The sequence below is a fragment of the Chroicocephalus ridibundus genome, chromosome 8, assembly GCF_963924245.1.
Source record: "Chroicocephalus ridibundus chromosome 8, bChrRid1.1, whole genome shotgun sequence".
NCBI classification, from domain to species: domain Eukaryota; kingdom Metazoa; phylum Chordata; class Aves; order Charadriiformes; family Laridae; genus Chroicocephalus; species Chroicocephalus ridibundus.
The window spans coordinates 46,448,241-46,476,192 of NC_086291.1; the positions used below are offsets into that span (position 1 = coordinate 46,448,241).

Here is a 27,952-nt window from a genome sequence, read left to right on the forward strand (position 1 = left end):
AACAGAAGAGATAATGTGTAAAGTGCAAGGATTTTCAAGAAATTGTAATGATCAGTCAGGTTCTGAGCATGTGAAATCTCAAAAACATTCTCTTTTTCTAAGACAAATATTTCTCTGACTACTAGAGTACTCTGTTCCCTATTCTCTTTGTTCCACCTCATTTCTAAAGAGTGGAACAATCTTCTTTGTGTTGCTGAAAGTTGATATGAATCCAGATCCTTTCAAAAGTGTTACATTTGTATAATAAAAATATGTAGGGGTAGAAACACAAACTCCTGCTCCAGGCTAGTATTTTTGTCTCTGTAGAACACATTAGAACGTGAACAACCATCTATCTTCCATTGAACCATCATCTTAATTTCATTTCAGTTGACCTAAGGAGCTGACAGCATTAATCTTCCATATTGATTAACCAGATGGAAAACACTTCTTCATATGATTGTAAGGTCACAGATTTATATTCAGAGAACAAGTACTGATGTGTTTAATTTGCTTGCAAATTGAACTGATAAGGTACAGATTATTTAGACCAAAGTTGGGAGTTAATTCTCATTTACTAGTCATTCTTGTTTAGACCATTAACAAAGAATCTAGACAATCGACAGTTTGTTGGATTTTTAATTGTATTTCCGTAGGTAGAACAAGAAGTTTCCACACAATGTACACAAAATATATACACACAATTTGTGTACTCTTAAGGCTTTCTTCAGATTAGTTTTGACTGATAGTTTAATAAATGAGACAACTATCAGATTTCTTCTGAGTCTAGGTTATTCTTCTTTTATTCTGTATCGCATCTTCCTCAAAGAGGAACACACATCTCCAGTGATAAATGTGTACCTCTCTTTGCCTATGTAACTTTCAAAACCCTGGATTTGGAAATAAAAAGAGCACCACCTGATCTAGCTTCAAGTAACAATTTGCAGGATGGTCTTCCTTTTCTCTGTAGTACAGATAGTCTCCCTTAACGTGGAAATTAGCAAATGCAATTGAAACAAAAAAAGTCTTTGAAATTAAAAGAGAGTAAGAATTATAATCCTTAACTTATCCATTATCACTCTTCCCCTTCTGTTTAAGCCTCTTTGCTGCAATAATCAAAACTGCAGTTGCTTAGCCACTGATAATCCTACATCATATATTCATTCCTTTATTTTCCTGCAGGCCCTAGAAGTACCTTTTGACCATGATACAGCTTGTCCAGTGATTGACAAGTGTTCTGATAGCTCGTTTCACAGCTTTCTTGCATCTTAGGGGTGGAATTGCTGGAGGCACAAGCTATGCGGAGAGAAAATCAAGCCTTATCAGTGCTTCCCAAATTCTTGTTCAGGTTTTTCCTATTGAGCTTCTGCCTGCCTTTACTGATTTAATTAATGCTTCTATGTCCCTAGGTTACATACCTGCTGACTTTAAATCTGTTGCCATTTATCCATTATTAAAGTAACATTCTATGCCTGATGGCTTGGCTGACAGCTATAGAACTACTGCCAAACTCCCATTCCCATCAGAGATCCTTGGAAACAAGGACATTAAAGTTTTGGGTTTGTTTTTTTTAATGAAAAGGGATAAAATTTATCGTAATAGTTTAAAGTCTGACATTCTGAAGTTCTTTAGAAGCTAATTAACTTACGTTGCATTGACTTGGGTATTGTCGTTTCTCCTTTCATTCATGTCAGTTGTCTCATTGGAAAAGAAACCCTTTTAGGAGCAACTTGACTCTGCTTTTAATGGTGAAGCTAAGGAAGGTAACCAATGGAACCGATAATATTGACAGCCTTAAACTTCTTTCTCTTGCTCTGGCCATCTTGCTTCAAAATTTTAATTCACATCTGTTCTCAACTCGACGTCCAGGGGATGACCATGTGTCAGAGTAAAAGGGGACTTAAGCGAAATCAAGAGGAAAGTGTTAACACCTCTGTGAGCTTCCTGACATTGGGGAAGATCCATTGTACAGCCTGATCTGTGAAAGGGAAAGATTGTGTGCCCTTCTGAATAAAAAAATCCTTTAACTATTAGATATTGTATTAAAACAATGTTGTGCAACAGTTCATATTAGCCTTCCTGTAACTCAGCAAGCTTAATGACTATTTTCTCCACACAGTTGGCCATTCTGCTCTGACTAGAATGGGTTTTTCACTCTTATTCAAATCAGAGGTTAGATTTTTCTAAGAGAAGTGGACCTCTCCATAATACATTTGAAACTATTGAAGACAGACTTGCTTCTCCTAATTAACTCTTCTTGAGGTTGTAGAAGCAGCCCATAGGCCCTTAGATGCCTGCAGATCACAAGTGGAAAAGCTCTAGTCTAGGATTCTACGGGACTAGTAGGATTAGTTTAGGAGATAGTATGTCCCTGTCTGTTTCCATTCCTGTATAGCCTTCTTCAGTACTTCTGTACTAGCATTTCTGCACTGCTCCCCGTTTTTGTCTGTTTGTAACCTTAAGCTTTAATTAAATTACCTTTTAAAAGAGACATTTTCATTTACTAAGCATCAAGTACAAGGATAACACATTAAACGGATGGATGTAAAGTTCCATAAAGAATAGTTAATCTTATGTTCACAACTGCATCTCAGCCTAAATCCAACTGATCTTTCAAAATGCTCGGAGGGCATCAAATGAAATTAGCAGGAGGTAGATGCAAAACAAGCAAAAAGGGTGTATTCTTCATACAATACAAAATGTTACTGAACGCCTTTCTGCAGGTTGTTGAGAGTCCTAAAAATTTACACGTGTAAAAAGTAACTGGGAAACATAATGAAAGATAAAGAATTCACTGAGAATTATTAAATAGAAAGATGACATACTTGGCTCAGGAGATCCTGAACTGCAGACTGCTGGAAGCTAGGTGAGTATAAGGTAAGTGTGTTTCACCTGTTCTTATGCAATTCTCAAAACTGCTCCTACTTCTGAGCTTCTGTGCCCATTTTGAGAGATAAGCTTCAGGGTGATCTTGTACTATTCTTATTTTACTATTTAAATGCGTTTTCCCCTTGACCCCGTCTTTCTGTTGGACTGCTTTAGGATTATCTCCTTGATTAAACATTTGCTATCTATAATGTTTTAATAATAGATATTATTCTAGATCATTCAAACGTTACTACTCTGTAGCTGGCACAGGTGTTTCTGTTGAAAATTTTATGCCTGATTTGATTTAATCTTTTTAACAATGTTTGTCCAAGATTTAACATTTGAGTGAATAAAATTAAAATGAAGCTCACCATTTGAAAACTAAGTCTGGGAATCCCATCTGCCATAAAATTTCTTGTTTTAAATGCAGCAAGTTTTGAAGGCATTGCAATCCCAAAATTACGACTTTGCTCAGTACGATTGGCATCAATTCTTTTTCTTGTTTCTGTTTTAATAACTTTAGATGTTTTTCAGCTCCAACTGTAGTTGTATTTATAAGTAGCTTTTATATTTTTGGAAGATGACACTATGCAAATCATCTGCTGTGATCAAAATTGTAACATGTAGAGTCTGAAGTACTGAATAATTCCTGCAAGTATTGATATAAAAATGTCTTTGGCTTCCTTTTTCCACGTTCTATTTGAACAAGTTGTGAAACAGGATCTCAGAAACTTCTAAATAAGTGTTTATTGTCATTACAGAAGGAGGCCATGTCTAGGTTTGAACAATACAAAATGTAATTTCAGTTGACAGCTAACAGTGTACAGTGAATGAATCCGCAGTTTGCCATACAAAGAAACAAGGAAACAAGTACAACTGGAGTTTAAAAAGTAGAAAAATAAAATTTTGAGTCCACTGTATATTCTACTGTAAATGAAAGCTTTTAGAATCTTTTGATTCTTTTCAAAAGTTTGCTTGTATTTCAAAAAGGTTGAAAGAAGGCTAAATGTATATGAGCTGCTGTACTCTTTTATGAAATGAATATCCTGTTTGGGTACATGGAGGCAGTTTCAGGTACTAGTACTGTTATGTCAGGAGCTGGAGTCAAATGTACATGTATCAAGAGAAAAACATCTATAGCCAAATATTGCCTAGATGTCAAAACAAACATTCATGGAGAAATGCCATTTAATATTCATTTTTCAACTCAGGTTTTTAGAAAATTTCAGATTTATCAGTGTCAGTTAAACAGTTAAATTAACATCCACATTTTCTGTATAGTAACTTTTCATTTTTAAATTTAGAAAAATAAAATAAAAATACTTTTAAAAGTTTAAGTGCCTGCAGTAGAAATATTTCAAAAGTATTAAATAAGTTTTCTAATGTACTGAATCAAAAGTAATCACGTTTCATAAAGAAAATGTCTGAGTCTACATTGTTTTAATCTGAATTCAACTCTTTCTTTGGTGGAGGAGGTGGGAGAGTAGTGGGAAAAACTGTGACCGGCTCAGCTCATCTCTATAGAAATTTTGCTGTGGTGTGGACTGACAAGTTAGCCAATATATCCACTGTTCTGTGTTTGCCACTGCAATCTCCAATATGGTTTTCTTGGGATGGAGGAAAATTTTCGTTGCTCCTTCAGCTTAGTCTTTGCTGCTGTCTTTTGTTATTAACGTTGTCCTAATGTCCATATTGGAGAAAGACAGCCTTGATTAGTCTAGAGGAATCCAAACTCCAACTGTCTTCTGCGTACAGAGATGTTCATTTTGGAAGAAGACAAACAGTATCTTTTTTCGTGTTTGTTTTCATCAATAGTAGTTTGCTGCATCTATTCTGGGCTGCTCCTTTGTTTTTGCCATGTCGAGTCTCCCATCATCTCTGTATTGGCCACCAGAGGAGGTTGCCGTCTCATTTTAAGTTGCCTCAGGCCAGATTTTCTATTGTCAGAGTTCCATAACTTCATGAGTTTCAGAGAAACATGAGTTTCTGTGCTGGTTTCTGCCTGTCTTCAGAGTGTAGTGGATCAGGTCCCAGTACAATATGGGAATGCCATTCAGGAGTACCTCCTCACATATTGGTCTTTTTGCATTTTCAGCAGTTAATTTTTGAAAAGGTTTAGGCATAATCCTAATGCTCTAGTTTCAGAACCAGGGAATTACATGTTGAACATTGCTGCTCGCTTGGGTTTGCTCCCAATCACTGCAACACACTGACAATGGCAGATTAAATTCCCTTCTGTTCTTTGTTACAATTTTCAGTTAATAGTCAACATGCTGAAGACGTAGCAGGCCTAGTTGATGCCTTTTAGCACGAGTGACCTAGGTATTAGATTTCCCTCAGCACAAAGGGAAAACAGATTTGTGAGGGTTCTGCAATCATCTGTATTCCTAAAAATCACCAGTGCACCTGATACAGTTTGAAGCAATTTTAAGACTATTTAAAAGAGGCTTAGGGTTTCACTGTCCAATAATACTGGGTGTCAAGGCTGAGGCACTTTGGCAGAACTTAATTGGGAAGCAGTTTTCTTTCTGCGTTGTACTTCACTCTGGCTAGTGTTATAAATCTATTCATAGATTCATAGCATGGTTAGAGTTGGAAGGGACCTTAAAGATCATCTAGTTCCAACCCCCCCTGCAATGGGCAGGGCCGTAATCATTCCTATTCACAGGTATAATAAAAGGAGGTGTATCTGACTTCATCGTTTTCATTTTAAGTTTTCTGGTTTCTAGCTTCAGCTGCTTCTTTTATCTTCACTTTGTCTCTTCATTTATATTCAGGGGAACCTCATTCAAATCTAGCAAGCAATTACACTGTGGTGTAACCATGAATAATATTGCTGTTTACAAACACTTAAGATAGCCTATTTCTTGACAGGGAATGATATTATGTAGATTGATACTGTCTATTTTTTTTTAATTCTTTGTGACTTGCTATCAATCTTTATAGACATTTATGAAATATCTGTCTTCATTGCAATCTTCCATTAAAACTAGAGATGATGTTTTATCCAATGGTGTATATTCAGCTAGAGCTTACAAAACCAGAGAGCACATGCAAGCTGCATGAAGTCTGATACAGAAAGATAAAGTATGGTGAGAGAAAATCAAATGTGTGGAAGTGAAAACATTTTATTAAAGACAACATTTCACCCTTTAAAAACACAGAGCTAATACTGAAATCAAGAGGAACCTCATGTATAAAAGCTCATAGGCTAGTTAGGTGGCTGTAAGTCATTCTTAGGGGACTGTTACAACAGCCTGTTTACATTTATTATTTATTATTAGTTACAGAGGACAAAAAATACTTCTTAACTTTTGTGGCCAGATTGAACAGGATTTCATGAATTTCCGTTGAAGCTCCCTCCTGGATCAGAATGCAACTTTTCTTTCAGTTCAGTAGCCATAAAAAAAGTTTAAGAAAAATCTCATGCTCAGATCAAAGTCTCATCCTTACACCTTTTTTTTTTTTTTTTTTTTTAGCAATATACCCCTTACCATGCATCAGTTTTACAGAGAATGAAGAGATTGATCATTTTGAATGTATTTATGTATGGTACAGTTCCTTCTTCTGATTAATGCTATAGTGATAATTTTTCCCGGTAAAGAAGTAAAGATGTGTTCTTCGAATCTGAAAATAGGTTTGTTTAGATTAAGAAGCTACCACCAAAAAGAGAAATTAATTCAAATTTAAAATTATACAGAAACAGGAAGAATATGTCAGTAAAGTACGAAAATTTGTGAAGATCCACTAAGTGATCCCAGATAACCATAAGTTGCTGAGGCCTTTCAGAACTCACCACTTGTTACCAGTGACCACATTTGTTCAGAAAACTAGAATAAGCTATTGATCTAGCTTGAAAAAAGGCTTTTCACTTTACTCTTCCTCTTTGCAGTCAGACGCTTGCTCTCCCATTTCCTTTTTTCCCTTTTCAGAATGGTTATTGGATGGCTTTTTATTAAAAAAGGAAAAAAAAAAGAGAGAAAAAGAATATTTAGTAATATTGACAAGTCTACCTGCAATTGCCTTACAACTTTGCAGTTTCATTTGCTGGGAAGATAGTGCCCACTGGAAATGGAAAATGATACATATAGAAATGGAAATAATTTAATATGCAAGCTAGGTTTTCTACTATATATTATTTTAATAATTTATGTAAATAATGTATAAAATTAATGCAACATCAGATATTATGATAGACCACAGAATAAAAGAGTTTAGGTAATTCTTCTTTTGGTTGAGGTTAGGACAGTTATTGCAACACAATCAACTTCCTACAGAAATCAATATTGGGCAAAACAACTCTACCAGAAACAGCTCAGCATGCAGACAGCAGTTTGTTGTATCAGGTGAAGTAATGCAGCAAATTCAGATGCTATCCTTTTGATTTAAATAACTCCGCATGTTTCAAAAAGATATTTTCTCAGCTAGAGCCCAGTGCTGTAGGATGCTTAAGAGCACGTTTAGCTTTAAGTCCAGAGCCTCTGCCCTTAACTATCAGATAAGTGTCAGATATAAGGCATGTGCTTAAATACCTTGCTGAGAAAGAGTCATCGGGTGTGAGCTAATCCTTATAGAGGTCAGTAGGAAAGTGTCTATAAGGATTACATTTGGGCATGATGCTGCCTCTTCTTGAAATAAATACCTCCAAAGTGATCCTGCTGGTATCAGCTGTGAAGCTTTTTACTAGTTTTGTCTAGAATTTACAATGATTTAAAAAATATTAATCCAATTTATACTTCTTTTAGCAATCTCTGTTTCTCTTCAAGAATCAAGCTCATGCATATAAACCCTTTAAATTATGATTGCCAGTACTATTCAGCAAATATCAACACTTTCCCTGTGAAATAGTTGAATAATTGTTTTACATTTACATTTATAAATATTAAGTGACCAATTCTGTAGTGTAATGACATTAACAAGCTATCTCTAAGTTGCAGAGTATCTTGTAAGGGCTGCTTTTTATGTTTTGTATGTAATTGTATTCAACCAGGTCTAGAGTGTTTATAGAGTATGGTTGCCTATAGATGGTAATAATAATACAAAATAAAAAGAAATATAGCATTTCTTTGGCATATATAGGAGTTTCTTCCACAGTCTGTTGAGATGGATTCTCACCAGTACAAATGAGAATAAAAGTTCTGTTTGATGATCCTCTTTCAACACACCTCACAACACTCTACTTGTAGAGAACGTGACATTGGTTTACAAAACTGAAGACAATTATTCTCATACAAAGAGGAACAGCAGGGCAAAACAACATCAAAGAAAGCATTCATCGCAGATAGAAAATTAGTGGCCAGTTTGAGACTAGATAGTGATTACATCTTTTTCAGATGCACGTTTGTAGTCCTGTCTGTAGTTTGTATTATTAAAGCCAGAGTATTTCACATTTAAAAGACAAAATACCCGGAAGGAAACAGTTCATCCTAGAAAACAGTAATTTTTGTTTTAGTTTTTCGGAAAGGCTTTAAGGGATAAAATTAAAATAATCACAGCTACTGCTAACTTGGGTTTCCTAATGTGGTCCTCATTTCCTAATGGTGAGCTCACTGTGAAAAGAATTACCATGCTTGGTTTTTTTCTGTTGCAAATGTGAGGTACTTGCAATTAGATTTTTAAACAGTTTTTCTACTTCATCAAGAAAATGTATACAGGCATGCTTTATAAGTATGAATTTGGGCTATGCTTTTTATATGCACATCTGTACTTTTGATATAAATACAACTTACATTTATTTTATAGTGCTTTTCCTCTGTAGTGGGTTAATAGGAATAGCCTGGGTCACTGGAGTTTCCCAAAGGAGGAAAGAAATCTCTTCTGTCAGTCTCACTAGATTTTACAAACCTCTCTGCCGCAGCCAAGGGTCTGATGTAGGCAGCAGCCCAGAACTCAAAACCAGCCCCAAACGGTAAATATGTGCAGAATTAACCCTCAGAGCATTACCCGCAGGGTACATGTGGACAACTAACAAACCCCAAACTAATTGTTTTAAATATGTTATTGACGTGTACTGTTGTAACAGTGGTTACAGTGGTAATCAGTAAAGTTTTCACATATGTATTATCATCTTGGTTTAGGAAAACAGGAAGGAAAGAAAGACCCTAGGCCACCTTTTTTCATCCTGTCCTTTGTAAGGTGATGGCAACATTTCCTCATATATAATTTAGAGCTGTTTTTAAATTACAGACATATCAGTGCATAAGGTTTCCTTATTTTTTTCTGTTGCATCCCGGTAATCTTTCTCAGAGGAGTCTTTGCTTGAGTAGATGAGTCCATCCTCTGTGCTGTCAGAAGAATGGGAGGTTACACTTTAAGTTATTCAGTTATGCTTGGAATGTGTCTTTTGTTTGTGGCATTTGTTTTTGTGTAATTTCTACATGCCAGAGCTGTAGGATTTCGTGTTTGTGACATTGTTACAGTCGTCTGGCTAATTTATTCTCAAATCCTCCTCTTTCCATAATTTTCTTTTTGTCTGGGAAAGCCCGCTGATTTAACTAATGAATCTAGTACTGATTTCTGAACAGCTGGTAATAATAAGAAAATTGTCTTGATGGTTATTCTCGAGTCTGGAGAATGAGCATGCAAGCAAGTTGTTGGGTCTTTTTTTTTACTTTCCAGGATGTTTGGCTTGTTTGGAGAGCTCTCATGTCAAATCCCTTTTATCTGTAATTACAAAGCATTATGATTTCATCTTGGTGCCAAGGGACAGCAAATGACTGCAGGGAATACTGAAAGCCCATTTATTTCTCTTAAGGCCAACTTTTGGTCACAGTGACATCATTGCCTAAATTCTCATTGAATTTATCTGTTTGGAACTTTAACCCTATGCATGCTTCCCAGGACTGACTTTGTATACAAACTGTAGTGGCAGCAATTGGGAATATATTCCTCTCCCTTCTCTCTTAAATAGTATGGGCTAGGCTATTTGTCCCAGGGAACTGACAGTCAAATTACACATAGATTATTTTTATCCCCACTTTTAAAATTAACTAATACAACAGAAAAGGAATGATGCATCCTAAATGATGTAGGAAGTCCATTTCACACCAGGAAATGAAACCTATGTTTTTTGGAAGCCCAAACTTACTTCTCAGTTCAAAACCTTTCTACCTCCCTTCTGTACTCTTCTACCCTTCCAAATGCTTTCTTGGAATTGAGAGGCATGATTTATTCAGATTGTAGCGGTAAGCTGACTTGTAGAGGCACGTTCTTTCCTTACCTCTGAAATCACATCATCTGTGTGGGATGATATATTGGAGATCAGGATTTTGGCCTTTTAAAGACTGTGGCTGACTGCCAGGTAAGGACAAGGAATGAAAAAGCTACTGTCAAATGCATGAATGAAGCTGATATTGGTAATACATAATAACAGAGTTAAAATAGTTTGTGCCTCAGCATTCTTTGTTTCCAGACAGTCTGTATTGTGTCCAAATATATGCGCTTTTAGCTACTGTATAAGTCTGTCTAGGGAACATTATGCATTTGCAATTGCAGTGTAGCAACACTGAATTTTGGGAAACTTCAGATACCTTTATGCTACTGATTACAGCTTTCATCTGCTGCTAACTGGTAAAAGAAATATGAGAAAAAACAGATTCCTAGGGGAATAGACTTTCTGTCCAGTCTTTGCCGTGGGTCTTGAAGAAAAAATAGCAGAAGAGTTGTAATGGACTTTCAAAGATCATCCAGTCCATCTTTCTTCTTCAAGAAGGGTTCAACAATATCTAAATCATTCTTGACAGAATCAGTTCAATGTTTCTTTAAAATCATTTAGCAATGGAAACTCCACAGCCTCTGTATATAATCCATTTCACTGCTTGTCATTCCACGCCAGTCAAAAGGTTTTTCTTCTAATACTTGACTAAATTGTCCTTACACCAACTAGATTTGTTTTCCTGTCTCCAGTGGGGTATATTATTTTTCTGTTTTCAGCACCTCTTTACACAGATATAATCCTGTCTCCATAGCTGTCTTTTCTCTAGAATAAAAGGAAGAAATGCTCTCTAAAATAACAAAGTTTTATTTTATCTTGGCTTTTGCCCTCTTCTTTATGCTTTCATTTTCTAATCATCTGGCCACTCCTGTTTCTCATTTCTGGAATTCACTTATAAATTTCTGGATGCTATTTCAGTTACAGCCTTACCCATGTGAGTAGAAGAATTATATGACATTAGAACTCAAAAATACTTTTTGCAGAAAGTCCATAATTTCCTACCTTGTTTGTTTTTCGTGTCCTCATGTTAGTAGGACTTTGTGAATGCTGTTGCTGATCTGAACTGGTCTGAAATAGCCTGGATCATCAAGACCATTTGAATTCCAGTCACCTCTTATGAGCATTTGCAGTCCAAAATAGTTCCTTTCTGCATGTATACCCTGTAGGCTGTCCTCTAAGTCATGACTGAAAATACTCTTTGGTACTGAACCCCTGGAAAATATTACTCAATGCAACATTTCCATTCCTCTGATTGCAGTTATTTGTATATCGGAGTTGGCACCCATTTTACAGTAGTTCCATCAAGACAAGTTGTGAGGGAAAAAGTAGTTTGGGGAGGGCTACAGAGTTGCCGGAGAGTAAAGTGCAGAATCTTCCCCTGTTACATGATTAAGTCTCCATCTCTTCCCACTCAGAGTCTTTCCTTCTCTTTTCCCCTCATACTTCTGAAGTGAGTTTGTGATTTATTTTTTTGTCTTTCCTGGCATCGCTTATTTACCCTGTGAAACGAGCTATAGACAATATGAAAATCAGATCCCTCTCTTTACATCTGAGGCCCCTTTCCTCACCAATGCTTTGATCCCCCTTGACTTCACATTTGCACTATTCTCACAAATGCTGTGATCCAAATAGCAGAACTCTACAATTGCTGTTGGAGTCTCTCCCTTCTACTAGGATAATGCTAAAGTCCATTGAGATAAATGATAAAACCCAGATTCTCTAAGGAGTGGCAGAAGGACCTCAGCCTTGGAGCACAGTGGTGTCCTGGGGAGGCAAGGCCTGGCTGAATATAATTAGAATCCTGGTTGCAATTACTGACTTTGCTGTAGTGTAAATCAAACAAATTCTTGAAACTCCTTCAGTGTTAGTTTCTGTCTGCTAGGTAATTCTACTTCAAATATAAGATCTTTGGCGTAGGGACTGTATACCTAAAGTATACATAGTGCAAGCAGCTCCATACTGCCATCTAAAACATGATTTATTGTCAGTTACTGATTATATTGTGTCTTCTTAAAAAAAAAAAAAAAAAGAAGAAAAATCCTCTGTGCTTGTTAAATATCAACGGACCAGTGTCAACACCAATATTTAAATATGTCACTCCTTACCTGCATTGCAAGTGGTATAAGCAGAGAAGCTGAAGACTCGGAGAATAGTCCAGGTTTGAAGGGACCTTGAAAAGCCATCTGGTCCAACCTCTCGTGGAAAAGGGAGCCTGGATGAGATTATCGAGCACCATGTCCATTCACATCTTGAAAACAACCAGTGATGAGGACTATACCACATCCCCGTGGAGGCTGTTTGGTAATTGGTTGTTCTCATTGTAGAAAAATTTCTTTCTTATATCGAGATGAAACCTCTCCTGGTGCAACTTGTAGCCTGCCGCCCCTTGTCTTCTCCTTATGGCTCCTTGCAAAGAGAGAGCCTCCATCCTCTTTGTAACCACCCTGTAAGTACTAGAATACGACGAAGAGGTCCCCCAAGAGCCTTCCCTTCTCCTGGGAGAAGAGACCTAACTCTTTCAATATTCTGTCTCCACTAAACATGAACTGTTTTATCCTCTTTTCAGTGACTCTTTGTTACAAATTGTATAATTTTTACATAATATCTCTCCTCAGTTGTCTGTACTGTAGCATAAACAACTGTAGTTTTTTCATTGTTTTCCTCACAGTTTGTTTTCTCTACACCTCTGCTTATTCATACCAATTGTTTAAGTAATAACTGATTACAATAACCTTGCTGATTTTTCTCTTCCATGGTACTCTCCTTATGTCTCTGGAAGCATGATGGCCAAGGCTTGGTATGGTATTCTAGCTGGGGCTTTATTACATCTGAGAAGAGTGGGAAGATTACTTTATGTGATTTTCCTATTTGGCCTGTCTGATTTTTTTGACTCATAGTCAGTTTGTATAGTGTTATAATTCCCAGCTCTGTGTTTTGGACATCTCCTGCCTGAGCTGTTATTCTGAAACTTGTATATCTATGCCATTATTCCTACCTATAATATATAATAACGGTGTGTATGTGATACTGTGCATTAGTTCTCAGTGCTGCATCCTGTTTATTTCATACTACCATGCTATATGGTGAATGCTTTTTTATTCTTATTTTGCTTTCCTTTTTTAAGCTCTCAGGAGTTACCTGTAAATGTAATACTTTTCCTTACTTACTTAGGCAATGAAATACAAATATATTTTGATATTTTAAAGTAAACTTTTGAAGAATGTTGCTTGATTCCTTTTTGTGGTTTATTTAGAGGCTTACTGATAACTGTGTTATTCCATTATGACCATACTTTACAGTAAGCTAATTTAACCCCCATTTCCCAAATTTCATATGAAAATTATGACACAAGACAGAATCAGAAGTCTCGATGAAGTGTATGGTATCTACTGCTACTTGCCATCTTTTTGACTGGACACGTTACCACTAGAAATGAGCAGCTGACTTTTAGGATATCACTGGGTGAATCCAGGATCTGCACATCTCATCAGGATGTTCCAGGAGATAATTCTGTGCTCACCGACAGAGTGCCAAAAGTGCCTTCCCTGCTAACACCTCAGTCAGTCTGAAGTTTTCGATGAGAAACCTATAAAACAGCTTTCTGGTTATTCCCTCCTGTTACTGAAAGAATAAGATTAAAACAGATGAGAGCAGAGGGTTCCTTTCTCTCTCTCAGCTTCAAGTCTTACGTACAGGAATATTCACGAGGGGTATTAGGATTCTGTGTGTATGTGAAATAGTCTCCCAAGGGAAACAGGCATGTCGTACAGCTTGGGAGATTGTACTGCTTGAAAATAGCAGAAAACATGATATGGAATAGTATGCTAGGAGATAAGGTGCTTTTTATTCCCATCTGTGCTTCAGGGGTTGAATTGGCAGAAAATTCGAAAACCTTTACTAGGCAACAGAAAAGATCAAGAAATATAGTATATGCATAGCAGGGCTTTGGCAGGAGGTAGTCTATGTCCTAACTGGATAATAGAAGCAGGTCTGGGGATTAACGTATAGCATGTACTTTACAAATGTTTTTTTCTAAGATCTCATGCTATGACAGTTTTTGCAGAGTCTTTACGGACAATGTTTTTTTGACCTCTAGTTAAAATGCCTTTGAGCAGAGTTCTCCAAAAGAAGCACCAACACTGTATTATTTTTCTGGCATTCATTATTGAGTAACATATGGATATGTCCCTGTGTGGAGGTTGTGTTGTCTGTCTCAGCTGCTATTCCACATTGATAAAAATACTGGTTCACTTCTCACTTGTATATATTAACAGCTTGAGTGTAAGTGAACATATATGCCACAGGTTCTGGAGACTTATGATCTCCAGGAGGGAAAAAATACCTCTGTTTATTACGGTGTCTCTCATGTGGTTCCGTTGTGCAGCTGACGAAGGGGAAATTAGCAGATGGTGTAAAACTTCTGTAGTTATTATCAGGCAGCACTACCAATTCTATATCTTTTTTTCTTACTGCAGCCTTAGTCATCTCTTAGGTGACTTAGGTTTTGTAACTTTTCTCTTGATCTAATGGACATTTTTGATAATCTGTCTTTTCCTCAGTTTTCTGTTTGTTGATGGAAATATGGCCATTCTGATATTAACAAACAAAAAATCTACCAGCCAAACAGAAACAACCAACCAAACCCCAAAGCCAGTGCAGAGGAGAGGAAAAAACCATCACCTCTTTATAAAGTAATGCCTTCTGCTTAAACGTATTAATCCGAACTTGCTTCTGTTAATGTTGGTAATGTGCTCTTTGGCATTCTGTAATGCTGACAGCATTAACAGGTGTTGCGCATCATGCTGTCTTGCCTATGGTTGTCTCTTTTTTTGCTTCTTCTTTTCTCATATGTATATAAGGTACAATACATGTTCCTCCCATTTTCAGATAAGACAATAGAAGAGTTTTCAAAGCTACTGATTACAGTAATATTTTACAAAGAATAGCCATGCGGTTTTGTATCTCATCTTTTTCTGAAACTGTGACCCATCCTAAAAGGTCACTGTTGAAGAGTGAACAAATACAATAGAACGTATTGGAAAGTCATTATTGGAAAGTCAACTTCGTCTTTCCCTGAAGCTGATTAAATGCGTTGGCTACACTTCAACCTCTGTAGTACTTTTATATGAGAAAGTTATTATTGTACAGTGGTTGTGGCTGTAATCTTATAGATATGGGCAAGGGTAAAAGACTGGTAAAAGACTCGATATTATCTCTTTACTTAATTGTAGCGTCCCCTCTCTTCCACCTGTTGACTTACACTCCACACAGACACACTCTTTGCAAATATATGTGTATTCTCTTCCTATTGTGAAGAGAAACGTATTTAAAATGGCAGAATAGCTTTCATAGTGTATATAGGAGCTTTTCAAAAAGTAAATTTTTCTATTTTTACTAACCTGTCAAGGAAGTGCAACCCCAAAGATAACTGTCAGATTATCAGTAGATTTGGGGGTGAAAAAAGAAGCGCTTTCTGCTGAATAGTCGTCTGATACTGCTGTCTTTGGAGAATAATGTCTCACCTAATAAAATCATCAATTAATAATAAAATTAATTGCACACAGTGAAGTAACAGCATGAGGAATACCAGTATTTAGTGTGGCACTCATTTTATGTAGAAACATGAAAAATATCTTAATAGGTAAGTAGCCAAATATTAACTAAAATTCAAAGAAGCTGAAGAGTATCTAAGGGAGGAGTTTCTAAGAAGTTATGCAGCAATCCACAAGAGAATTGGAACTGGGCCTCAAAATTCAATATATTTTGATGCTGTTTGTAGAAAGTTGCTGCACTTTGACTTTATGCAGACTTCAGTATCCTAATGGCTGTAGCATCTGTCTTTCACAAGGACTTTGAATGTGCACATTGAAGCCAAGCAACAGCCTGAGAGTGGAGTCTTCCCTACTACTTATGAGCTGTGTCAAAGGTACAAGACAACCAGGTAGATGAGATCCTGGCAGGATAATTGCATTTTGCTACAAGGCAATGTTGCAGCCATTATTTTGTTAAAATGCAGTCTCAACAGTGACTGAGTCCAAGAGATCTGTGCAAGCCTGTCATTTATCTGCTGCATTTCCTTTCCCATAACATTTAGTTGGTATCTGACTGAAAAAAATCACTTGTAAGGGAGCCTAAAAAATTTTACATATCAAAGACCGAATGTGAGTTGTCTGTGGGTTTTGGTCTTCTGCACACTGACAAGCCTGCCACTAACTCAGCAGTACAGGATCAAGGCCTTTGCTATTAGAGTCATGCTGTACAACGTTGTGTCTCTTGCTGTGTTCAACAGGGCATCTTTGTTATGGGCACTCTTAGCCTTGTGCTTTTCAGATGCATCTCTTAGGGAAAAAAACCCCAAACTCATAAATCACTGTTAGTAAAAACCAGAACTCGTTGTTCTGCATAGGCAGACTTGTGCAGAGCCTTGTGCATAATAGCGTACACGAGCTGTCTCTGCCTTAATGGATCCTGTCAAGTTGCTCTCTATCATTCTTAGTATTATCATTCCTCAAGCAGTAATGGTAAATACATTACAGCCTTAAAGGATGCTTTTCATCCCTAAAGTTTAGACTGTCACTTCTTTAGAATGTCACATTCTCTAGTATTTCATTTTCAAAAGCACTAAACTAAATTAGGGATATAGATCCCATCTTCAAAAGTGAGATAAGTCCCCTAAAATGTAGCAAAGCATGGTGGATTTTTCAAATCAGCGTTACACTTTGATGGTGTTGCAAACACAAATGTTTTAGGGAGTCAGGCTCCAAAGGTCAAGTGACTCGTGGAAAATCTTGTAAAATGTGTGTGCATACACATGTGTACAGAGAAAGGAGGTTTTTTTCTGAGACTACTACATTGGTGTGGAAGCTGAGAGCCCAGGTGAGGTGCTGGGTGTGAGTGGATGCTCAGGAAGACTGCAGGAGTTCACTGGAGAGCATCAGCTTTGAAAATACCATGCAGTTCTCCTGATATCTTCAAATGGGTGGTGGAAAGTAGCCACTGAACCGTGGCATATGGCAAAGACAGTACTGATGCTACAGTAGTCGAGTCCGTCTTTATGTCTTCCAATTGCGTGATTTCTTTCATTCCTAGTGTATGAGGGAGTCAACAGGATGTCTCTGTGCTCAATAGTCAGTGCTGTCTCCTGCAGAGCATGTATGAAAAATCCCTACTGAAGCATAACACTGCCTTGAAAAGAGACAGAAACATAGGCATCCTTGAGCTCTCTCCTTACCCCTGTAAGGACAAAGCAAAAGCTAGTTTCTCTTCACCTGTTGCAGCTAAAAAGAGCACAATTATGATGTTTTTGCAGTGTTTCTGTTGCTTAAAGAAATAGTAAGGAGCAGGTAAAGTGCTCTTTCCCTTGGGGACCAATTGCTTCAGAGGAATTATATGCACTAACATTGGCAAAAGTCTCTCAAATAATAACTACTGTGATCAAAATGTTAGTGTAAACCCAAACACCTGAGAGTGAAAATGAGGTCAACAGCTGCATGCAGGAAAAAGAATGTGCTTCTACTCAGGGAGTATTAGTGGCCCCAGTGACATACCTGCTGCTTGGTAGGACTTGCTTCCTTGACAAAATAGCCCTGCCAATGACCACTGAAAAGGCTTCTTATTATTCCCATTTTTCAGTTCTAGTTCGTAGCTGAACCTCAGATTGAGCAGCGGCACTGCCTGACATTCTCTCTTGATTTGAAACCCTCACTGTTGATAGCCTATTGTACTCCCAGCCTTATGGATTGTGAGGGATGCACACAACGCTTGGTGTGCAGGTTCAGAAGATGAACTCTGCTAGTTCAACATCAACTCCTATTAACAAGCAGTGATGCTTCTTACAATTTAAATGCAGGCGAAGTTGCTAAGCAAAGGAAGCTAGTGTTGACTTAAACAGACAAGGTGCAACTGCGTGTGTAACAATGTGAATGTATTGTTAAGGCTCTGGAGAGAGAAAAAAAAGAATCTTATCTTTACTAAAAAAAGGCATTTTGCAAAATGATTTTGTTTTGGGATGCAAAATGACCGTCAAGTTACTTGCAGAGAAAGATGAGTATAAAGAGCCTTTTCATGCATCCATGAAGGACCAGACCTGTTATAACATCGTTTCATGCACTTAGGTACAAGTAGCATCTCATTCTATTCTCTTATGTGAAACCATAGCAGCAGTGATAGATTGGGATTCAAGACTTAATTCAGCTTCAGGTAAGCCTGAATCCATAGCTTCTGCTTCCCAGAAAGGGACCCTAAGTTCTGAAGATGAAAAATAAAAGAGATGAAACTGAAGAGAACGCCTTGCTCTTGAAGCAACACCATTATCTTGCCAGAAGAGCCGACCTGGGATGAGGAGGGCCTATCCAGGGAGACCTGGCTTGTTCAGGCATTGCTTATTTGGCAGGTTCTGGCATAGGGAGAATCCCCAGAACTCCCATAGGGTCAGCATTGATTTTCTTTTGGTGTTGAAAAGAGTGATTTGTCGTCACCGGTGACAAATACATCTGTCTTATGTTTTGCTAACCTGGTAAGGCCAGCACAGCTGAACGAGGTGTGTCAAATTCTTCATGGTGCATCTTCTGCAGAAGTGTTTGCTAGGTCCAATCAGCTGCATTTGTCTGACAGCAGCTTTTCTTCAGATACAGGATATAACCAGTATCCTGATTTGGTCCTGACTTTCATTAATGCAGCTGGGTGGGGAGGAAAGGCCTGGTTTAAAACTCGTGTTCCAGATTGAGCTGGCAGGTATGAGGACACATCTTACTTGCAGGCTGAGCAAATTTGAGTCTGGAAATCTCTAAAGCATGAAGCATGAATTCCAAGAATTGGGTTTTTACAGTCACTTTTCAAATTAGAGCTGTATGTTGGTGTTTACATTGAAAGTTTTCCTCTGGGGTTTTAGCTGTAATAGCATTTGCTGGCTCTTTTTTTCCCATCTGTAGGCTGAGATTAATGTGCTATTATGTCACATTTTTCAAATGAATTGATTTAGTAGTTTAGCATAAAACATTGAAGTTTATCTTCCCTCATTAGTCACACTCATCTGCTGTTGCCCTCCTAAACATGGTCCTACACAATGTATACCAGGAGAGCCAGCTGGGCTGATTGTGCAGTTTGCTAGAGCAGAGCATGAGTGCTACAAGAGGTGCACTCTGTGAGTAATAACCCAAGCTGCCAATGACAAATTCACGTTGCGCAGTCTCTTTCTTCGTCTCTTCTAATGTCACCCCTTGACATTAAGCCTGTTGTTGAGAAAACGCTGCTCATGTCTTGGGCAAACACTAGAGATAAGCTTGAGTTTGAATCCTAAGCTGTCAGGTTAGACTTCTGTGCTCTTCTATGGGCAACCTAGTGGGAGCTGCAGAATATGGCATGAAGGATCATCTTGTACATCTCTCCTCTTCAAATGGGCAACAGCTGGACAGAGTGGTTAGAACTTGATAGGAAAGTAATGTAAATGCAATGTGCATCTTGTAAAATGGGATGGTGTCATGATGCCAGGTGACTTTTGGAATAATGCTATTACGTGCTACATCTTCTGCCAAGCTATGGTAAATGGATAATTTTATTTACAATTAGAAAACCTCAGATTTCGTTCTCGCAAACCAGTCTCATTTCTGGAGAATTAGTTACCAGGAATTTTCTGAGTAGTTCCTGATATTTAATACAGTTAACAGTGTTAATAATAGTTTTATCCCTTTAGAACTTTGTTATTGAACTAATATAGGTTTTTTTAGTTATTTTTTTAGTTGGGATTTTAATGTATTTTGGAAGCTGTTTCTTACTGACCATGTAATGGTATTTTAGAAACAATATATACGGCAAGTTGCTGTGTGACTTGAAATGAACAGGACTTTTCATTCAATCCTTTGTGGCTAAAAACAGCTTTTGTACCCAAGCTAGCATGGCATCTGTACTACTATATAAGTATTATATTAATGCTGAAATAAATGACAAAAGTTATCTGAAGTCACATATAATCAATAGATGCAATAATTTTACTTTTGCATTCATAAAAATAACAATGCTCACTTTTTAGTAATGTGGTACTCATCCTATTTTCACATTGTCAGCACTAGGTGATATATGAGATGATAAAATCTAATACAATAATGCTTCCTGTCATAACTGTTTTTAGCAAAATAAAATTATCCATGCCAAATAGCAAGATGATATAATTACAGTAAAGACTGTGTTTATCATTGGAAGTCCTTCAGGTATTCAAGTATAGAGACCAGGATTAAATAAAGTGCTCAGGATTGTGTGCAAAAGGGATTTGTGGACTAGGGTTATTTATTTAGTACTCAAAATTCAATAACTATTCTATAAGAATAGAGCAAAGCATGAATCTTTTCCCAGACCTATCAAATCTAAAGCCTGAGTCCTGGAGTCGCTTTGTAGGTAGTGTGGAATGTCAAGAGACCTGATCCTCTATTTTTATAAGTCACCATGTCTTCGGTTTGTGTAAGCTCAGGATCATGCTCAAAAGATGTAGTCATGAGATGTTTCCAGGCTAAAGGGGTCTAAAACAGATAACCTTTAGACTTTTAGACTCCACAGCTCTGTATACGGAACATCTTTATTTCTTGGCAATAGGCTTTTTTGTTTGTGCAGTGCCTCTGTGTTAATATCAAATGGCCTTATGGAAGAAATGCTTATGTGAACGCAGTGCAGTTCTTGCTCGCGGTGACAAAAGGTTCAGGCTAACGTAACAGAAAAAAACATGCAGAGACATAAAATCAGATGCAGGGGGAGTTTTGGAGTAATTTTTTTTTCATGTATCTGGAAGGAAGAAAGCCTATGCAGAGGCACTTACACTAGCAAAGCCATCCGTGATTCTAGTCAGGAATTTGCTGATAGAAACAACATGTGGATTGGTTGTTGGTGGAGCTGTAACAGTAAGTTGTGTCTACTGTAGGTTAGGCTTGTATTCCGCTGGACTCCCCAGGATTCCCTATGGGTTGCAGGGCTGCCCAGAATTTTTCTGGTGCTGTGGCCGCACTCCATATGTTTCTCCTGGGCTCCCCTGGCAGAATGGGGTTGTTTCTGCAGTTGTGCCTGAGGCAGGGAAATGCTCTTGTAACCAGAAGTGAGGCTTTACAGACTATTTCATGGCACCCATAAAGGCATATAATGAAAATGAGATTTTTATACTGTTTAAAATAGCTAACTCCAACCGCTTCTGGATTGACACTTTCCTTCTGATAGTGTGTTGTGTCTTCCTAGAAATCATAAATTGTCTACAGAATTGTCATCAAGTCATGCACTAAGTTGATTTTGAAGCAAGATATGCTGAATCTACCTTTCTTCTTCTGAAATTCACCTGATACTAGTGCAGTAAAGCAAAGAGAAGAAGCTACCCAAACACTGTCCTTTTCTGAGGTTCTATTCATTGTCAGGTTTATGAGCCATTATCCGTACTAAGAGCCTGTAAAGGACTTTCTGTTCCAGAAGACTAGGTACACAGATGTTGTGTACAGGTTTTTCTATAATGAACATATAAAAATTTTGAAGCGATACACGCCAGTGTTTCATCTGTTTTTACTGGGTAGTTACAATCCCAGGATGTGACTGAAGCTTATTGCAAAACTCCCGTGCATTCATGAGGACCAGGATCTGTACATGCTTACCTTGTCTTTCTCTCCTCAAAACTGCAATTAACTGATAAGTGACACAAGCTGTGTGTGATGCTTGGAGGCTTACAGGGCACACAGAGCTTTGCAAGGTTTGTGTGCCTTGGCGTATTATGTTACATTGCACGTAACAGGCGTTGCACATATCTAACACAAACAACATGCAGCTGCTTTCTAAAGAACCTCTTGTTCACGAGACTACCAATGGCAGAGTCAAATCATCATTTGTGCTGAGATGAACCCCAGTGACTGCAGTGAGAGGCTCCAGAAGCTCTGTTAATACTCAAAAATTGGCTCAATGATACAAGTTTAGAAATGAGACAGCAAGTTGGATTCACATAGAATCAGTTTTATTGCCAGGTAAGAAATTCATATTAACATAGTGAATACATATGTTTACAAATAAACATTCTTAAAAAACAAACAAACATTTTATTGTAGGAAGTATTATTGGTATCATAAACTCTGTAGTTAACAAGTATTAACACGGGTTTACTTACAGAACATACAGTTACTAAAATATTTCCACATAAAATATGCTCAAGTTACACGAAACCTGTGTGAATTAGAGTGCAGCTGTAATGTGTATCTAAAGCATATGGATTAACAGCAACATTCCATAAAGGGTCAAATTAAGTCAGCCAGTTGTGAAGGCAATAAAGATTAAAGGAATAAAAGTAAGATAGTGGAGAATCTGGGTTGTGTGCAAAGTATTTGTCCCGTGGGCTTTTTCCACGTCTGATAGTCTTAAAACATATGATCATACAATTTACCAGCACATTTATGGAGAGATGCTGGTGCTCTCAGGATGCAAATCAATCTTGATATAGCTAAAAAATCGGTCTCTCCGTTTAACCACATTTCAAATTCTTAGCCCTTACATCCTTGACTAAGAAGCAGCACTGCCAGTCAGTTGAGTACAGCAAGAAATGCCACTTCCAACTCTTCTTACCACATAACAGTTCTCACTGCTCTCTGCATACTCTTCCAAAACTAATCTCCAGAAGAATTGACAGGTGGTGAGAACGCAACTGTAGTAAGATAGCTAGTTAGGATTTAGCCAAATGACTTGTTCTGGGGGGAAGGGCAGGAATTTAAGTGAAAGACTGAATGCGTTGCCTGCCATCAGGCTGTTGCAGCACCACCATCCTATCCCAACTCTGCTTATCTCTTTGTGGATGTGCCGAAGCTTTATAGGCCCAGGTCTGTGAGTCTACTATCAGTGCCCAATTCAAGAGTGGTTTTACTCGTACGAACAAGGCATCCTGCTCATCAGAACCACAGTCAAGACCACGAGTCCAATTGTTTGTTTAGTTTAAACCCAGATCTCTTTGACATTTGAGGCTAGTCTGTTAGCCTCTTCCACCAAATAGTCCACCGAGAGGGAACGCCACTATAGAAAGCCAAACGATAGAGACAATATACCATATAACATTTAGTTGAACTACGAAGAACTACCATGGCTAAAAGCAAATACAAAATGAGAGACTAGAGGGAAAAAATTTAAATTGGGAAAATGGAGGGGCTAACTAAATAGTCTTGACTGTGCAACCACTGCATGGAGATGTAGTCTAGTTTCCCTTTGGGACAAACAAAGGAGGCTGAGCAGGGCAGAACCCTTGTCATCCTTAGCAAAACATGAGGAAATAGCTTAAAGGAACAGAGGGGTCACTTTGAGAAACAAGACCGTCATTGAACAATAGTAATACAGTAAAGGCACCACCCACGCTTAATTTCAGTCTGAAGCAGTTGAAGATAGGCAAAACATTTAGGTGAAGAAAAAGTCCTGACAGTCTGCAAAGTGAGAATTGTTACCATCTGCCCGAAAACAGGAGGACTGAGAGGAAATATTCTGATGCCCTTATTCCCCCAGCAGCTTTCTGTGTCATATGGTACGTCTCTTCTTTTTTTGGAGGTTCCCAAAAATTTCAAATCAAAGTAAACTGAAATAAAATCTTCTGCTGTTTGTTATCATCCTGCAGAATTCTCTACCAGCCAGAAAGGTCCCATATGCTCTTAATCATAACAGTCTTCATAAATTCCTTGTGAAAGAGTCTTTGTCCCTTATTGTATATATATTTTTTGCGCTTTCTAAAGGATGGTGTGAAAGTACAATAATAGATGTTAGGGGTTGTACCGAGATGTTTGCTCTTGGCTTTTCACAGGTCTAGTGATTATTAATAGGTTTTATAGAAAATTCCTCTCTGAAATAATATATTACAGTATATTGTTCTCTCTTTCTTCCTCTGTCTCAAGGCAGGAACGTAGTGTAAATGTTTAAGCAGACATAAGGTTTCTCTAGATTGTGCTACTTCTCATCATGGATTTTAGTTTCAAGTAAAAAAATTTAGTCACAAGGGTTTGTGTTCCATTGTGAAATACAAATGGAGTTTATAATTCAACCTTCAGTGTGTATTGCTGAATGGTATTAACCCACTCTTCGGCCTACAGTTGGCTGGATACCAAGAGTGTCCAGGTGGAAGTTCCTTCCTTCCTTCTGTTTGCTTTTTTTAGTTTTATTTTATATTTTTGAATTTATTTTTTGCCTTTCAGTTGAGTGTTTGAGTTGTGTGTGTATTTGCGTGTGGTTTTTAAAGGATTTCATTAAAAAAAAAAAAGAAAAAAGAAAAGAAACTCAAACAGTTACTTCTGTCTTGCTGTTAGTTATGAAGTATGGCTGTGGGCCCAAGTAATGCTGGCTCCGGGTTGTCAATGGGTCGCTTAACGTTGGGTCTCCCATACCATGCTTCCCCTTGTTTGTGTATGCTTGCCGTCTAAGAGACTGGTCGTTGGGATCCCAGGTCTTGTAGTGGGAGTTGTAACCTAATGGGTGTGTGTGGATCTTTGCAATTTTGGATTTCTGCCCGTTCTGTTTGGTTAGGCCGCTGTCGATCGTGTAAGCTCTCTCTTCATCTAGGCGCACGGGATGGAGTGGCAGGCTCCCCTTGGCAGCCAGTTCTGCAAGATGTCGGCGTTTGCTGTAGAAGTCATCGTTGACTTTGTCAGCTATTAGGATTTAAAAGGGACAGGGGATAAAAAAATCAGTTTGACACAAGAAAAATGTTACACAGTTTACAGTATGTCATGTACAATTATATCTGTGGACCAGGTACAGTTACAGGTACATCAGTAGGAGAAACCCATGCCACCTCCCACCCCTTATTTTCTCTCTGTAGTATATTTTTGGATGCCATTATGCTAGGCTTTTCATATATGCAGACAAAACCTGATGCCCTTTAACAAAAGACTGTCCCTGCCCCAAATCACTCAGGTTGTGCTGATATTTACATTATGGGGACATGTCGTATGAATCTTGCTGCTGCTCATCTCACAAAGTATAGGAAGTTGAGGAAGTGTTCAGAAGTATACAGACTTTCTTGGAAATATTGGGGCATCTTGGGATGCCGTGTTGTGTGAGAGCACATATCTTTAAATGCAAAATGTCATGTGGGTGTTTAACCAAGCCAGTTGTAAGATGCAGTGGTGTATGAGGTGGATCCATTTCTGTTGAATAATGCCTTCGGGCAAAATGAAGAATGCGATCTGTTGCTCCAAATGGTTGGAAATTCACTAATGCTTTATGGGGCTGAAAATACTTTGGGTTGCTGAAGGTTAGGTATTTGCCCTGTGATTTTACAGACAATGAAAATCCTGAATTCCAGATTTTGACATTATTTTCTGGGGCCAGTACCACAAAGAAATACAGCAATAGCCATGCCAACAAATAGTGCATTGCAGTTCTCAAATTAGGATTTTGCCCTCTGTGATTTCCTGGATGTCTCTTCCAGTGCATGCTTTTGCTCAAGCTTGATTGTTGTTATTGCTGGTATTTATTTGGCCTTGCTTAAAAGTATGAACGATGCTCAGGAAGCTAAAGACATTCTGCAGCAGTCCAGCAACTCATTTAAATTTTGAGACTGAGTATGAGGGTTTAAGGGGAGCTTAACTGAATTTCATTTTTTAAGATCTTGCCTTTTACGTAAAGAGGGTTTTTTTACCCACTTCAAAAAACTAGATTTTGATTTAAGATAGTGCCAAATATGTAGATCAACTAACACGGTGGTGTGTTAATCAGCAGTGGTGTGCCTTGAATATATGATTGTGTCAGCCTGGATTTGACTTTTGCTGTGTCCTGGCTAGATCCATCCATTTTCCTTGAAGCTATGCCATGTAAGGCTTCTCTGCAGAAGTCTTGTACAAGTAGCTGTCTATACAGCTCAGCTCCTCTTGCCTTCATGGTAAGTAGGTTTTTAATTCCCTGCACTGTTTTTGTTTATTTTCCTTCTTTTTCTCTCTCCCCAGTATTGCTAGGAGGCTTTTGTTGAACACTGAATTTTCTCCTTCTCTCTAGTTCTGAAGTGGATCTTTATGCAAGGTGGTGAAATTCTCATGAGCACCACGTTAGTCTTCAAGATCAGGCTTCAGTTCTGCATCCCCCTTGTCCTGGCCCCTCAACGGGGAGGAATATTACTAAAAGCAGTTGCTGCTTGTCATCTCATGACATGTTTTGTATAATGACTGTGTGACAGGACTTTGATTTTCAGTCCTTAGTTTTGTCATTAACGAGATGTTTCCTCTTTGATGAACTGAAATTGCTCTTGTCTGTGCTGTAAAATTAGGCTTTGTATGTTTTGCCCATCTCCATCTGTCTGTTTTTTTAATCAATGAGTGAATGCTTTTCTGTAGCATACAGGTGTCTTCTGTTTTAAACAAATCATAGAATGTAGATAATGGCCTATTCTAATTTCAGGACAGGATGTGCAGTTGCAATTGCTGATAGACCTGTAATGTGTTACGAAGAGAACCTGCTTTGATTTTGGGATGAGTTGTTTCATTTAGAGATCTGTTATCTGAATAATCAAAAAGTTTCACCTGTTTCACCTTGGAGGAGCTTTTTTCAGTTCTAAATGTGGCTTGTTCTTTTAATTTGTTAATAATCACTGAATGCCACAAAACAGTATTATATGCAAGTGGAATAAAAACAGGAGGGAAATGCAGTCTGTATTGCTAATTTCTCGGTAGTCTGTTACCAGTAACTGAGAAAAACAGTTGCAGAAAAGGCATTGTGAATATCCACACAAGTATATATTTGTATATATGTTTACATCAAAGGCACTGCAAGTCAGATGGTTAGGAGAGCAAGCTTCTCTATCTTATGACTTAGATGTTGTCTATATAAGAAAAGTCACACTAGCTTATGTAATTTAAATTCAATGTAGTTAATTACGTCCAGCTCCTAATATAGATCATTTGTCTGCCTATTCCACATTTAAATTGCTTGAATTTGCGTAGAAAAATTAAAAACTAAGCTAATCTCATGTAAGGATAGAGTAAAATTGTAAATTTGTACTTTTAATTTGATCTTTGTTAAGCTGCAGCAGTTTGTATGATGTAACCAAGATCTTTGATGATCAGCTACAAGGTAAATAATTACTTCTGTTTAAAAAAGTAACAGTGAAGTTAAAGAAGAGTAAACTGTATTACTGCTGCATATGAGCAACACCCCCAATGTAAAAATTAAGCAAGGAAGAAATCAGCCTCAGAAGGGCTGTGTCTATGACACATCTGTGAGACTGATTTTACTCTTGTTTATGCCGTGTTATACATAAAATTTTCAGCTCTTTATTCGTTTCTTAGATAATACAGTAAGGGAAGATAATACAGTAAGTGAAATGATTAATTCTGTAAATATGGTTACATTAAATTTTCTTTAACTAGTTTAGTCCATAGTCCCTTCCTAGGGACTTTTCAGATGATGTCTGGAATCTGGGCTTGAAGAGAACAAACCAGGCTTTGATCCTCGTTGGCAAAGTCAAGCAGAAAGCTGGCAAACATGACGAATGGCTACTTGCACGTGTTTTGTGTGGCAGTGACAGTGTGGGAGAGCTGCTGTTTGTATTTGTCCTGATCAAATAATGGTTTGCAGGGTTTTGCTGGAGAATTTCTTATGTATGCCTAGGAGTTAAATGCTAACAGTGAAAGTCAGGCTCTTTATCCAATGTTTTAACCTCGTTCAAACAGTCTTCTTTCAGCATGCACATGCAGACTTACACAGAGGCACATGTGCCAGAATTGGGTGTGGGAAAATACCATTGTAGGAAATATGTAGCAAAAAAAGCATTGATAAAACCAAATTGTTCAGTTGTTGAAAAGAGCTTTTGGCAAGCCTTAAAGCAGTCATTATTCTTGCATATTGACTAGATTATAGGTTTTATAATACCAGTGTGCTATGCCCTAGTGTGAGTGACCTGATACTCGCATAGTGCAGAAA

At 37.8% G+C, this 27,952-nt stretch overlaps 1 protein-coding gene across 4 annotated transcripts in view; it reads right to left on the minus strand.

Moving 5' to 3' along the window:
* Positions 1-22,042: 22,042 nt before the first annotated feature.
* SHISA9 (shisa family member 9) overlaps positions 22,043-27,952 on the minus strand; it is a 196,552-nt gene continuing 190,642 nt past the window's right edge. For all 4 annotated transcript variants that reach the window (XM_063344910.1, XM_063344912.1, XM_063344911.1 and 1 more), the window contains one exon: positions 22,043-24,687. In XM_063344910.1, coding sequence (XP_063200980.1) covers positions 24,317-24,687 — 371 coding nt within the window. In that variant the 3' untranslated portion in view covers positions 22,043-24,316. The remainder of the gene's footprint in view (positions 24,688-27,952) is intronic.